Source organism: Euprymna scolopes, chromosome 46, assembly GCF_053919585.1.
Source record: "Euprymna scolopes isolate OS-2025 chromosome 46, ASM5391958v1, whole genome shotgun sequence".
In the NCBI taxonomy this organism is placed as follows: Eukaryota; Metazoa; Mollusca; class Cephalopoda; order Sepiida; family Sepiolidae; genus Euprymna; species Euprymna scolopes.
This window is the reverse complement of record NC_136527.1, coordinates 601,733-618,472: the sequence shown is the minus strand read 5'-3', so window position 1 is coordinate 618,472 and position 16,740 is coordinate 601,733. Positions and strand designations below refer to the sequence as shown.

The following is a 16,740-nucleotide window of genomic DNA, read 5'->3' as shown; positions in this document are numbered from 1 at the left end:
TGAGACAACAATATTTATGAAGATGAGGATAACAGTCTGCAAATAAATAAATAAACATCTCCAAGGATTCCAATAAAAAATTAATAAATAACTTAACTGTTTTTTTTTTCAATTTCATATCATAGCGAGGAAAAAAAAATGAATAAAATTCTGAGGATGGAGTTTATCTCCGAAATATTAATTTTAGACAAATATTTGTTTAATTTCATAATATTGTGCTGTAATTTGCAAATGAATAAATAAAAAATATCGCGTTTACTCGTCACTAACTTCTGTATTTGATTTTCTTTTTCAGGTACATACTATGGTCGCAAGTTACGACGGAAAATTTCTCTTCACAACGAGCCGTCATGAATCATCTGTTCATATGTGGCACATCAACGCCAGGTATGCTGAAATTTGTATTTTTACTTTCTCACTACTATATATTGGGTACAATATAATAATCAATAAAGTTTTCTAATACAAAATCTTCACAAATAAAAATATATTTAAGCATATTTTATGACGAGACAACGCTGGGCGGCCAGCTAGTTAGTTTTTTTTTTTACACAGTGGTCACTACTTATCAAGGCCCGGAAGCCACTCAGGGATAAGGGTTATTGCAAGTACATTACGTTAGTGTGGAGATTTGATGAAGTGTTTACTTAAGGGGGCGGTTCATTAGGAATTTGTTAACGTTGGACTTGAAGACATCCAAGTTGTAGTCCGGTGGGAAGCAGGCAGACGGAACAGAGTTCCACAGGCGTGCAGTTCTAAAAAAGAAGCTTTGTTCATGGAATCCGCGTTTCGATTTAGGCACAGATATAGAGTGGGTGAAATTTTTCACAGTGGATTCAGCTAGACGGGTGTTTTTTGTGAAAGATTGGCGAAGGGGGAGCAGAGATTGGAGTTCAGACGAGCACCTGCCATGGAAATAACGATAGAATAAGAGTATGAATACATTAAGGAGTATAAATACATTAAGGAGTATGAATACAGTAAGAAGTATGAATACATTAAGGAGTATGAATACAACAAGGAGTATGAATACACTAAGGAGTATGAATACATTAAGGAGTATGAATACATTAAGGAGTATAAATATACTAAGGAGTATGAATGCAGTAAGGAGTATGAGTACACTAAGGAGTATAAATACATTAAGGAGTATGAATACATTAAGGAGTATGAATACATTAAGGAGTATGAATACACTAAGGAGTATGAATACATTAAGGAGTATGAATATACTAAAGAGTATGAATACAGTAAGGAGTATGAATATTCTAAGGAGCATGAATACAGTAAGGAGTATGAATACACTAAGGAGTATGAATACACTAAGGAGTATGAATACATTATAGAGTATGAATACATTAAGGAGTATGAATACATTAAGGAGTATGAATACAGTAAGGAGTATGAATACACTAAGGAGTATGAATACATTAAGGAGTATGAATACATTAAGGAGTATGAATACAGTAAGGAGTATGAATACACTAAGGAGTATGAATACATTATAGAGTATGAATACATTAAGGAGTATGAATACATTAAGGAGTATGAATACAGTAAGGAGTATGAATACACTAAGGAGTATGAATACAGTAAGGAGTATGAATACATTAAGGAGTATGAATACACTAAGGAGTATGAATACATTAAGAAGTATGAATACAGTAAGGAGTATGAATACATTAAGAAGTATGAATACATTAAGGAGTATGAATACAGTAAGGAGTATGAATACATTAAGGAGTATGAATAAAGTAAGGAGTATGAATACAGTAAGGAGTATGAATACAGTAAGAAGTATGAATACATTAAGGAGTATGAATACAACAAGGAGTATGAATACATTAAGGAGTATGAATACAACAAGGAGTATGAATACACTAAGGAGTATGAATACATTAAGGAGTATGAATACATTAAGGAGTATAAATATACTAAGGAGTATGAATGCAGTAAGGAGTATGAGTACACTAAGGAGTATGAATACATTAAGGAGTATGAATACATTAAGGAGTATGAATACACTAAGGAGTATGAATACATTAAGGAGTATGAATATACTAAAGAGTATGAATACATTAAGGAGTATGAATATTCTAAGGAGCATGAATACAGTAAGGAGTATGAATACATTAAGGAGTATGAATACAACAAGGAGTATGAATACACTAAGGAGTATGAATACATTAAGGAGTATGAATACATTAAGGAGTATAAATATACTAAGGAGTATGAATGCAGTAAGGAGTATGAGTACACTAAGGAGTATGAATACATTAAGGAGTATGAATACATTAAGGAGTATGAATACACTAAGGAGTATGAATACATTAAGGAGTATGAATATACTAAAGAGTATGAATACATTAAGGAGTATGAATATTCTAAGGAGCATGAATACAGTAAGGAGTATGAATACACTAAGGAGTATGAATACATTATAGAGTATGAATACATTAAGGAGTATGAATACACTAAGGAGTATGAATACACTAAGGAGTATGAATACATTAAGGAGTATGAATACACTAAGGAGTATGAATACATTAAGAAGTATGAATACAGTAAGGAGTATGAATACATTAAGAAGTATGAATACAGTAAGGAGTATTAATACATTAAGGAGTATGAATACAGTAAGGAGTATGAATACATTAAGGAGTATGAATAAAGTAAGGAGTATGAATACAGTAAGGAGTATGAATACAGTAAGAAGTATGAATACATTAAGGAGTATGAATACAACAAGGAGTATGAATACATTAAGGAGTATGAATACAACAAGGAGTATGAATACACTAAGGAGTATGAATACATTAAGGAGTATGAATACATTAAGGAGTATGAATACATTAAGGAGTATGAATACAGTAAGGAGTATGAGTACACTAAGGAGTATGAATACATTATAGAGTATGAATGCATTAAGGAGTATGAATACATTAAGGAGTATGAATACAGTAAGGAGTATGAATACACTAAGGAGTATGAATACAGTAAGGAGTATGAATACAGTAAGAAGTATGAATACATTAAGGAGTATGAATACAACAAGGAGTATGAATACATTAAGGAGTATGAATACAACAAGGAGTATGAATACACTAAGGAGTATGAATACATTAAGGAGTATGAATACATTAAGGAGTATAAATATACTAAGGAGTATGAATGCAGTAAGGAGTATGAGTACACTAAGGAGTATGAATACATTAAGGAGTATGAATACATTAAGGAGTATGAATACACTAAGGAGTATGAATACATTAAGGAGTATGAATATACTAAAGAGTATGAATACATTAAGGAGTATGAATATTCTAAGGAGCATGAATACAGTAAGGAGTATGAATACATTAAGGAGTATGAATACACTAAGGAGTATGAATACACTAAGGAGTATGAATACATTATAGAGTATGAATACATTAAGGAGTATGAATACATTAAGGAGTATGAATACAGTAAGGAGTATGAATACACTAAGGAGTATGAATACAGTAAGGAGTATGAATACATTAAGGAGTATGAATACACTAAGGAGTATGAATACATTAAGAAGTATGAATACAGTAAGGAGTATGAATACATTAAGAAGTATGAATACATTAAGGAGTATGAATACAGTAAGGAGTATGAATACATTAAGGAGTATGGATAAAGTAAGGAGTATGAATACAGTAAGGAGTATGAATACAGTAAGAAGTATGAATACATTAAGGAGTATGAATACAACAAGGAGTATGAATACATTAAGGAGTATGAATACAGTAAGGAGTATGAATACACTAAGGAGTATGAATACAGTAAGGAGTATGAATACATTAAGGAGTATGAATACACTAAGGAGTATGAATGCAGTAAGGAGTATGAGTACACTAAGGAGTATGAATACATTAAGGAGTATGAATACATTAAGGAGTATGAATACACTAAGGAGTATGAATACATTAAGGAGTATGAATATACTAAAGAGTATGAATACATTAAGGAGTATGAATATTCTAAGGAGCATGAATACAGTAAGGAGTATGAATACATTAAGGAGTATGAATACACTAAGGAGTACGAATACACTAAGGAGTATGAATACATTATAGAGTATGAATACATTAAGGAGTATGAATACATTAAGGAGTATGAATACAGTAAGGAGTATGAATACACTAAGGAGTATGAATACAGTAAGGAGTATGAATACATTAAGGAGTATGAATACATTAAGGAGTATGAATACACTAAGGAGTATGAATACATTATAGAGTATGAATACATTAAGGAGTATGAATACATTAAGGAGTATGAATACAGTAAGGAGTATGAATACACTAAGGAGTATGAATACAGTAAGGAGTATGAATACATTAAGGAGTATGAATACACTAAGGAGTATGAATACATTAAGAAGTATGAATACAGTAAGGAGTATGAATACATTAAGAAGTATGAATACATTAAGGAGTATGAATACAGTAAGGAGTATGAATACATTAAGGAGTATGAATAAAGTAAGGAGTATGAATACAGTAAGGAGTATGAATACATTAAGGAGTATGAATACAGTAAGGAGTATGAATACACTAAGGAGTATGAATACATTAAGGAGTATGAATACATTAAGGAGTATGAATACACTAAGGAGTATGAATACATTAAGAAGTATGAATACATTAAGGAGTATGAATACAGTAAGGAGTATGAATACAGTAAGGAGTATGAACACATTAAGGAGTATGAATACAGTAAGGAGTATGAATACAGTAAGGAGTATGAATACAGTAAGGAGTATGAATACACTAAGGAGTATGAATACATTAAGGAGTATGAATACAGTAAGGAGTATGAATACATTAAGAAGTATGAATACATTAAGGAGTATGAATACAGTAAGGAGTATGAATACATTAAGGAGTATGAATATACTAAAGAGTATGAATATATTAAGGAATATGAATATACTAAGGAGCATGAGGGTCACTTTGTGTGTGTGTGTGTGTGTGTGTGTGTGTGTGAGTGAGAATTCTTTCCTCATAGATTCCAAAACAGCTGAGCCTATTTTTTACAAATTATACACATAGTTAATTTATATGTCTGGCAGTGTTCTTAGATATGTTTTGTACAGAAATTCATCTGGTGAGTATCGAAAATCGAAAAAACCGATCTTTAAAATAGCTTTTCTCTCTAAAGATAAAAAAGAATAATTTTTACAGGGGAATAGTTTATGTTACACAGGCAAGGGAGATAATAAATTTTCAGCAAATCATGTTTTTTTAAAAGAACCGATTTATTATAATTTGGAGATTTTCCTAATGCCCTAAACTCTAAGGCCAAAACTGAAGAGCCATTGCTCACAACAACGAGATATTATAAAAAGGCTGAACAGTGCGCAAATGAGACCACTGAATGGTTCAAAATGACAATTGAAGCACATGTTCCTATGCAAAAATTTTATAGCAAGCCCCACTCTCCCCAATGGTTTATTTCTACTTGTGCAGCTGCCATTGCGCAAAGACAGCATGCGTACCAAAGATTTAACCGACATAAGTCCAGTTCAAACAGACAAAAGTATATAGAAGCCAGAAGTAACTGTAAGAAAAAAATAGTGATAGCTAAGAGAGAATTTACTGAAACCACCAAAAAACGCATCGAAGCACAGAAATTAGGAACTCATGACTTCTGGAAAATCTACAACAGTGCAGTAAATAATGGGCAATCAACAATTCCCCCACTATCCAACAATCGTGAGGTTGTTTGCTCAGCAACCAACAAGGCTAACATGCTTGCCAGTCGGTTTGCCTCCAACTCTACACTGGACCCTGCTAATCACCCCCTCCCTGACTTTCCTTTGTGGACAGATGCCACACTAGACGATCTGAAAATCACCCCTGCTCAGGTGCATGCTATCATAAGAAATCTTGACACTGCAAAAGCATGTGGGCCTGATCTCATCCCGGCTGTGCTATTAAAAAGGTGCTCCACCGAAGTAGCTTCAGTTCTATCCAAACTTTACAACAAATACCTTAATGAATCTTGCTTTCCTGTCTGCTGGAAAACTGCTTCTGTGGTATCAGTTTTCAAGAATTCTGGCGAAAGAACTGACCCATCAAATTATCGCCCCATTAGCCTCCTCCCACTTTTTGCCTCAATATTTGAGACCATAATTAATCAAGTTCTAGTTCATCACCTTACAGATGCTAAACTTCTGACTGAACAACAATATGGATTTAGGCAAGCGCGTTCCACAGCAGACATTCTAACTGTAATCTCTGAATGTATATACCATTCACTGGATAAAGCAGGGGAGGGTAGAGCGGTAGCTCTAGATATATGTAAGGCTTTTGACAGAGTATGGCATGAAGGTCTTCTCAGGAAAATCAGATCATACGGTATCACTGAAAGAATACTTAACATAATTAAATCCTTCTTAGATAAGAGAAAAATCCAGGTTGCAGGTTGTCCTCACCGGTCATACATCTAAACAATATGATATAAATGCGGGAGTGCCTAAGGGGTCTATCCTTGGACCTCTATTATTCCTAATATTCATAAATGACCTCCTTCTGTGAGATGGGTATATATGCTGATGACACCACGCTCTATAACAGACATGACAGGAAAACAAATGAACACATATCTAAAGAAATGGCAGAAACACTAGAGGATGACCTCTGACAGAATGTGGACAAAAATGGATGGTCACATTCAATGCTTGTTTCCTTCAATAATTACAAGAAACCTTCTCTACCACCAATAGCAATGGCCAATGACTCTTTATCTGAAAGTACATCTTTTAAACTCCTCGGCCTAACGTTCACAGGAAACATGAGTTGGAACAATTACATTGAGAGTATCACCAGAACCGCTGCAAAGAAGGTAGGTTCCCTCTACCGTGCTAGAAAGCTACTAACACCTGAAAGTATCCTGTACCTCTACAAGGCCACCATTCACCCATGTATGGAGTATTGTTATCATATTTGGGCTGGTGCATCTGTTACTAGTCTCTCGCTTCTAGACAGGGTTCAAAAGAGAGTCGCCAACCTAATAAGTCCTGAACTGTCATCTAAGCTTCAGCCTCTGTCTCATCGACGAAATGTTGCATTCTTCTGCCTATTCTACAAGTACTTTAATGGCGCTTGCTCTGACGAACTGCAAGCACTTGTACCCCCTTGATGTAAATATCCCCGACAAACCCAACAAGCAGCTAAATCCCACCCCTTCACAGTAGAAATCCCTAGATGTAAGGAAGCCTTCTACTCCAGTAGTTTCTTCCCCAGAACTGCTAGACTTTGGAATTCCCTTCCGGGTCCCTGCTTCCCCAACTGTACTGACATGCAGAAGTTCAAGTGTAACGTGAACAGACATCTTGCTGCCCAACACCCTACATAGTACCCTTGTAGCTTATGTCCCTGATAGTAGCCCCCTACATGAATGATCCCGTGTTCAAGCCCGGGTGTACCTCACCATTTAATTTTAATTTTTTCTTATTAATGAGTTTAATTTACAATAAAAGAAGAGATACCATTTAAAATCACTGCGAATCATTTCTTTGTTAGCATATTTTAAAATTAAACATTAATCAGAAGTGACTTTTCCAGGGCATTCATCGTCAAACCCAAATATCAGCTGACATGATATTGTAAACAAACACAGACGGAATTTGATGAACGACATTATCATTATTATTTTTTCATTTATTTATTTTTTTTGTGATTAGTCCATCGGGCAAATTATTCCTCATAATATAAAAAAATCAATAGAGGATTGATTCTATAATAATACATATGCAATCTGCATGAATTAAAATATCATGTTTAAGCGTATTGTACGACCGGGCAACGCTGGTTAACAGGTCCTGCTAGTATATAATAATCAATAGAGAATTGATTCTATAATAATACATAGGCAATCTGCATGAATTAAAATATCATGTTTAAGCGTATTGTACGACCGGGCAACGCCGGTTAACAGGTCCTGCTAGTATATAATAATCAATAGAGAATTGATTCTATAATAATACATGTGCAATCTGCATGAATTAAAATATCATGTTTAAGCGTATTGTATGACCAGGCAACGCCGGTTAACAGGTCCTGCTAGTATATAATATTCAATAGAGGATTGATTCTATAATAATACATATGCAATCTGCATGAATTAAAATATCATGTTTAAGCATATTGTACGACCGGGCAACGCCGGTTAACAGGTCCTGCTAGTATATAATAATCAATAGAGGATTGATTCTATAATAATACATAGGCAATCTGCATGAATTAAAATATCATGTTTAAGCGTATTATACGACCGGGCAACGCCGGTTAACAGGTCCTGCTAGTATATAATAATCAATAGAGAATTGATTCTATAATAATACATGTGCAATCTGCATGAATTAAAATATCATGTTTAAGCGTATTGTATGACCAGGCAACGCCGGTTAACAGGTCCTGCTAGTATATAATATTCAATAGAGGATTGATTCTATAATAATACATATGAAATCTGCATAAATTAAAATATCATCTTTAAGCGTAATGTACGACCGGGCAACGCCGGGCTGCCAGCTAGTTTATTTTAATTTTTTTTTTTTTAAGCTCTCTTTGCTTTGTTGGCCATTCTGTTTAATCTGCAGAAATTCCTCTTTTTCTACAGCTATTTGGAGGCTCAATTACGTCTTGGAGGAGAAGATCTGATTCCTTTTTATCAACTTTTAGAAGGAGGACGTGAAGGTGCGTTCATGGAAGAGTTAAAAGAATATTTTTACTACTGCCAACTGCAAAGGTAAGAATAATCAGGGTGCATCTGCAGTATTTCATGGGGTTTCAAATAAGTGCATTTTAGGTAAACATACTTACATGTCATGTCGAAATTAGTAAAACTTCCAAAAATTATGAAAAATGATTCCATAAAAAATCTGCTAGAATTATTTTTACAAAAGAAAATACAAGGTTCCTTCAATAATTTTCCAGACGTTTTTTGTACAAGCATTTAAAATTGTTGTAGATTCTTAAAAATTTAGTATTTCATTGCTATGCATCTTATGAGATGACCAATTTTTTATAATTTTAGGTTCAGATGAACGGCTACAGCAGGAATTGGAATACACCCTACTAAAGCCTGATTGTCACAGCTGGTGAATTTCAAAAATGCAATCTGGATGTGAGGACACTGTAGAAGAATGATTTGCAATAAAATTCTGTTTTAAACCTTGGAAAATACCATAGAAACAATTGTCCGAAGAATTCAAATAATCATCGCTCATCTCAAAAACTATGTTGATGTTTTGCTTATCAGCTATACTGACACGACGTTGTTCAGGATGCTATAAAGCAATTTTAGTCATATACTAGCAGGCCGCCTGACGTTGCCTGATCGTAAAATCTGCCTAATTCTTATAGTTCAATTAATCTGCAAACGAGCATTATGTTTTTCCTAAACAGTTCACTTCCTGTAAGTAAAAAAAAAATACTCGAGTTGAGATCAAAGCCTAAAGACAGTGACTCAAGTATGATAACCATTAGACCAGCTTGACACAGCATTTACAAAGTGATTTTAAAAAATCTAATTCTTAGCATAAAGAAGCTGTTATGTTTCTCAACCACGCGTGCACAGTCGTGAAACAGTTGACAAACAGATAAAAATTCGACGACCCCCAATCTTAAATCGCCAATCTTTCACGAAAAACACCCGTCTAGCTGAATCCACTGTGAAAAATTTCCCCCACTCTTTATCTGTGCCTAAATCAAAACGTGGATTCCATGAACAAAGCTTCTTTCTTAGAACTGCACGCCTGTGGAACTCTGTTCCGTCTGCCTGCTTCCCACCTGACTACAACTTGGATGTGTTCAAGTCCAACGTTAACAAATTCCTAATGAACCACTCCCTTAAGTAAACACTTCATCAAATCTCCACACTAACGTACTGTACTTGCAATAACCCTTATCCCTGAGTGGCTTCTGGGCCTTGATAAGTGGTGACCACTGTGTAAAAAAAAAAAAAAAAAAAAAAACCCACGTACCAATTTTCTAATTTTGACTGCTTAGTAGCCCTTTTTATTGATAAAACCTGAATAAAATGTTTTTCACATGTCTGAATATTCTATATACCAATTTTCAAGTTTTGTAGATCAAAAATTTGTTGAGTACATAGGTTGAGAAGTGTCCTCATATACATATTCTCACTTTTATAGATATACTAGTGAGGGGTACCCGGCGTTGCCCGGGTGTTTGGAGGTGTGTGTGAAAACTCCGAGGGGGGAGGGGTTAAAATAAAAATATGTTTTGGTAGGTAAGTATAAGGATCAAACCCGAACCGTTGAGGCAAAGTTGTAAATTAAAGTGTGAAAAAAAACGTGCGAGATGCTAACGGAAACACGTTTGAATTTATTCAATTTCTTAAATTAGCAAGTGCGCGTTTTAATGACTTAATGAGATCAACTTTTGACTGCGGGGTAGCATTTCATTTAGTGCGGGAATACTTTTTTTCTTTTTCCTCAAGACATTGGAGGTAGGGGGAAACATTATAGGAAAAGGCCTAACCTACATGCGGCGAGCAAAAACTGTTGAATATTTATCTTCCCGAAGTCGAACAAATTAAATAGACAGGCGAGCTCCGTTGTTAACTGTGAGATATTACGATTTACATGTGATATAAAACGTTTTAAAAAGTTGTGAACCGACTGACCGCTTCTCTGAAAAAAGCCTTTCTTGGACATACGCAAAAAGCGAGCACACATACAAATATTTTCGCTTTTATATATATAGGCTAGCAGGGCTACCCGGCGTTGCTCGGGACCGTATAAACAATGAAAAAACAAAAGCAGATATTGAACATATGTTTTATTCTTAGGGGAGAGGAATCTTTCATCTCAAGTTTTAGCGTTACAAACAAACATTTGTCTTTTATATATATAAATAACTAGCAGGGCTACCCGGCGTTGCTCGGGACCGTATAAACAATGAAAAAAAAAAAGCAGATATTGAACATATGTTTTATTCTTAGGGGAGAGGAATCTTTCATCTCAAGTTTTAGCGTTACAAACAAACATTTGTCTTTTATATATATAGATAATGACAGGTTTTTTGGGGGCCCCCCTCGAAGATAACTGATCAGTTGACCAACTTCTAGTGGTCTGTTTGACGTGAAATTTCGATATTTGTCATCCGGGTGATGGGGCTTCGATATGATACCAAATTTGTCAAGTTTGGTTCCGTCTTTCAAAAGTTTTAGCGTTACAAACAAACATACATACACACAGACGTTTGGCTTTTATATATATAGACTAGCAGGGCTACCCGGCGTTGCTCGGGACCGTATAAACAATGAAAAAACAAAAGCAGATATTGAACATATGTTTTATTCTTAGGGGAGAGGAATCTTTCATCTCAAGTTTTAGCGTTAATGACAGGTTTTTTGGGGGCCCCCCTCGAAGATAACTGATCAGTTGACCAACTTCTAGTGGTCCGTTTGACGTGAAATTTCGATATTTGTCATCCGGGTGATGGGGCTTCGATATGATACCAAATTTGTCAAGTTTGGTTCCGTCTTTCAAAAGTTTTAGCGTTACAAACAAACATACATACACACAGACGTTTGGCTTTTATATATATAGACTAGCAGGGCTACCCGGCGTTGCTCGGGACTGTATAAACAATGAAAAAACAAAAGCAGATATTGAACATATGTTTTATTCTTAGGGGAGAGGAATCTTTCATCTCAAGTTTTAGCGTTAATGACAGGTTTTTTGAGGGCCCCCCTCGAAGATAACTGATCAGTTGACCAACTTCTAGTGGTCCGTTTGACGTGAAATTTCGATATTTGTCATCCGGGTGATGGGGCTTCGATATGATACCAAATTTGTCAAGTTTGGTTCCGTCTTTCAAAAGTTTTAGCGTTACAAACAAACATACATACATACACACAGACGTTTGGCTTTTATATATATAGAAGACTAGCAGGGCTACCCGGCGTTGCTCGGGACCGTATAAACAATGAAAAAACAAAAGCAGATATTGAACATATGTTTTATTCTTAGGGGAGAGGAATCTTTCATCTCTATGTATTATTTGTTTTATCTACCCTAGGACTGGTATTGTTCATGTTTTATCCCTAGCATAGGTAATTTACAGCATGTATATGAAATTGTTTTACCTTAGGGAGAAGAGAACAGGTAATATACAACATAATGTGTCTATATAGGACAGGGTTTTTGGGGGCCCCCCTTGAAGAAAACTGATCAGTTGACCCACTTCTAGTGGTCCGTTTGACGTGAAATTTCGATATTTGTCATCCGGGTGATGGGGCTTCGATATGATACCAAATTTGTCAAGTTTGGTTCCGTCTGTCAAAAGTTTTAGCGTTACAAACAAACATACATACACACAGATTTTTGTTTGGCTTTTATATGTATAGATGGATTTCTATCAAATTTCCAAAACATATACAGAAGAATAAATAAAGTTTTAGTTGAAAGGTAAACTAGTATTATATTTGATATATTTAGGCAGCATTTTCTCGTTGAGGCAGATGTTATTGAAAAACCACCTAATTTTCTTGTTTGCTTATTGTCCTTTTTACCTTAATGCATTTTTGCCGGCAATGAACGATGGCTGTGCATGGGCGTCTGGAGCATACTTTGCCATATGAACATTATTCCAAAAGTTAAGCTTCCTATTTTTTTTTTTTTTTTACTCAAAAGTTGAAAAGCTATGAAGACGGGAGGGATACACTTAAAACGAGTGACCTTTTCTGCTCCAAAAATTATTTTTCTACATAGTCACCAGTATTCTTAATGCATTTTTACCAGTGATGAACACTGGCTGTCTATGGGCATATGGAGTGGGCTTTGTCATACAATGGTTATTCCAAAAGTAAAGCCTCCTATTTTTTCACTCAAAAGGTTGAAAAGCTACGAAGACAGTAGTGGTACACTTAAAATGAGCAACTTTTTCTGCTCCAGAAATTATTTTTCTACATATTTTTTTCTACATAGTCAACAGCATTCTTAATGCAGTGATGTACAATGGCTGTGCATGCTTTGTTCTGTGTTCCAAATATATAGCTTCCTATTTTTCTTTTTTGTTTTTTTTTTCAAAAAGTTGAAAATCCACAAAGACATAAGTGGTAAACTTAAAACGAGTGAGGGTCACCAGTAATGCATTTTTGCCAACGATGAACTGGAGTGCGCTTTGTCATACAATGGTCATCCCAAAAGTATATGCTCCTATTTTTTTTAACTCCAAAAGTTGAAGAGTTACAAAGACAGGAGTGGTACTATTAAAACGAGCAAGCTTTTAATGCTTAAAAATATATTTTTCTACATAGTCACCTGCATTCTTAATGTATTTCTGCCAGCGATTAACAATGGCTGTGCATGGGCGTTTTACATTTTTATATGAGTTTTACATTTTCATTTTTTACTTGACAATTTTGTTATTGCAGTTCCGACATTAACTTAACATCCGCGGAAATTATATCGAAAACCATTCCAGTGACGGAAATTCCAAACATGATGAGAGCGCTCGGATTCTATCCATCGGAACAAGAGGTAACGTTATATAATCCGGTCTGTATAACGAGTTTATTTAATGTGACAGATGCGGATGTGTTCGTCTCTAGTGTTCATGATCATACTCGTAATCTTTGTTGAAGGTGTGTGTTTTTTGTTTGTTTTTTTTTTTACACGATGGTCACCACTTATCAAGGCCCGGAAGCCACTCAGGGATAAGGGTTATTGCAAGTACATTACGTTAGTGTGGAGATTTGATGAAGTGTTTACTTAAGGGGGCGGTTCATTAGGAATTTGTTAACGTTGGACTTGAAGACATCCAAGTTGTAGTCAAGTGGGAAGCAGGCAGACGGAACAGAGTTCCACAGGCGTGCAGTTCTAAGAAAGAAGCTTTGTTCATGGAATCCACATTTTGATTTAGGCACAGATAAAGAGTGGGGAAAAAAAGTCTATTTTGTACTCTGTCAAGGCAGGATAGACTGTTTTTAGCAGTTCCTGCCCAGATATGGCAGCAGTATTCCATCCTTGGACGTACGTGGCTTTTATATATGTGTGTAGGTACATATTAACACGTATAATCCTTACTACCATATAAAAGTCACTTTGTGTGTGTGTGTGTGTGTGTGTGTGTGTGTGTGAGTTCCTCATAGGTTCCGAAACGGCTAAGCCTATCTTTTTGCAAACTTCACACAAAGCTAATTTAAATGTCTGGCAGTGTTCTTAGATATGTTTTGTACTGGCATCAATTGAAATAGATGGCTCTCGTCTAGAAGAAGCCCCATGTTTTGACAAGCTTCTGGGCTTGACCTTAACTCCTGATCTGAAATAGAACACGTACATCAAGTCTGTTGCCAAGGTCGCTGGAAAGATGGTGGGATCCTTCTACTGCTCAAGAAGATATCTCACTACTGATGCAATTCTCTATCTATATAAAAGCCAAGTACGTCCAAGGATGGAATACTGCTGCCATATCTGGGCAGGAGCTGCTAAAAACAGCCTATCCTGCCTTGACAGAGTACAAAATAGACTTTGTGGCTTAGTGGGGGATGCCCTTTTCTCTTCCCTGCAACCTCTCTCCCACAGAAGAGACGTTGCAAGCCTATCTTTGTTTTATCATTACTTCCATGGCAAGTGCTCGTCTGAACTCCAATCTCTGCCCCCCCCTTGCCAATCTTTTACAAAAAACATCCGTCTAGCTGAATCCACTGTCAAAAACTTTCCCCACTATTTATCTATACCTAAATCAAAACGTAGATTCCATGAACAAAGCTTCTTTCTTAGAACTGCACACACGCCTGTGGAACTCTGTTCCGTCTGTCTGCTTTCCTCCTGACTACAACTTGGATGTCTTCAAGTCCAATGTAAACAAATTCTGGATGACCCGCCCCCTTAAGTAGACACTTTAAATATCCACACTAACATACTGTACTTACAATAACCCTTATCCTTGAGTGGCTTCCGGGCCTTGATAAGTGGTGACCACCTTGTAAAAAAAAAATAAATAAACAGAAATTTATCTGATAAGTATCGAAAATCGAAAAAATCTGATCTAAAAAAAATCTTTTCTTTCTTATAGAAAAAAAGGGTTAGGGTTAGGGTTAGGGTTAATATTAATATCGATACACAAAAAACACAAATTATTTGGAGTTTAGATATATATATCTACTATTATATAAACGTCACTTTGTGTGTGTGTGTGTGTGTGTGTGTGTGTGTGTGTGTGTGTGTGTGTGTGTGTTCCTTTCTCATAGGTTCCGAAACGGCTGAAACTACCTTTTGCAAATTTCACACAAAGCTAATTTATATGTCTGGTAGTGTTCTTAGATATGTTTTGTACAGAAATTGACTGTAACATATATACGAGCATCGTTCCAAAAGTAAAGCTTTTTTTTTAAATCCAGAAAGTTGAAGAGCTACGAAGACAGGACTGGTACTATTAAAACAAGTTACCTTTTCTACTACGAAATTTATTTATTTCTGTAGACACTTTGAAATCGACAAGCCCATCTCCTAACTAAGCTGACATCAACTGCATCGACTTCATAAACGTTGAATGTTGATCGGGTCAAATTTTTTTCTGCATGAAGGAATTCAATGACACATCTTTGCTTGTGATGCACGTCCATGGCAAGGGTTGCTTTCTTGGAGTCTCACTTCGTCAATATCTGCAACAGAGAGATGAAACTTTCAGGTCATGAATGCATAAGTTCAGTCATCAAAACAATGCAATTTGGAATTCCCTTGGATCCATTTGGCTGAAATTAAAAAAAAAAAGGAGGCGCTACTTTTGGAACATCTCTCGTGTTTTGGGACATTTTGTATATATGAGTTAGGGTTAGAGTTAGGGTTAGGGTTAGGGTTAGGTTCTGAACTCAATTTATATTTTCTTTGTCTTCAATTTTCTTTTGTTTCAGTTGACGGACATGGTAAATGAAGTAAAATACAGTGAGTATGTCGACCGGGGTGAATTCAAGGAGAAGATAAATCTGGCAGAATTCCTAAAATGTAAGTTGGCATGTCACTGATTAGTTATTTTAAATATATATATATATATATATATATATATATATATATATATATATATATATATACATATATATATAGTAATTTATAAAATATATATATATATATATATATATATATATATATATATATATATATATATATATATATATAGTAATTTATAAAATATATATGGCGATTAAGCTACACTGAATATTCTGCGTTTCATCCACTCTAGGATTCGTCAGGCTTATGCGCGAATTCTGTGGTTGTTTCTCGGAAAAGGAAAATGTCTGCCTTAAACCACTAACCAGTGTTTCATGGTAAACAACTGATGATCCCTTGAAAAATAAATTATTGGTATTATAGTAAATTCGAGAGCGAGTTGATGCAGTGATTGCAGGTGATTAAATGACTTACTGAATAGATGGTTTTCTAACGAATGATAAAAAATATTTTTTTGTATAGTTTTAAAGGTTAAAAACTTCAACGACTATATATATATATATATATATATATATATATATATATATATATATATATATATATATATAACTACTTCATTTACTCACATAAAATTAATATACGAAAGTATAGATTTATGCGTAAACTTTAAGTATTTACTTCAAAAGTGCTCAATACGTAGGTAGAGCTAGTTAGTAATTTATAAAATATAAAATATATATGGCGATTAAGCTACACTGAATATTCACCATATATATTTTATAAAT

General features: G+C 34.9%; 1 protein-coding gene across 1 annotated transcript in view; it reads left to right on the top strand.

The window, feature by feature from the left end:
* The window catches only part of LOC145270880 (cilia- and flagella-associated protein 251-like), a 185,684-nt gene that overhangs the window by 153,888 nt on the left and 15,056 nt on the right, over positions 1-16,740 (top strand). The window contains exons 20-23 of the mRNA XM_080126434.1: positions 296-387; positions 8,653-8,781; positions 13,441-13,546; positions 15,922-16,012. Coding sequence (XP_079982560.1) covers positions 296-387; positions 8,653-8,781; positions 13,441-13,546; positions 15,922-16,012 — 418 coding nt within the window. The remainder of the gene's footprint in view (positions 1-295; positions 388-8,652; positions 8,782-13,440; positions 13,547-15,921; positions 16,013-16,740) is intronic.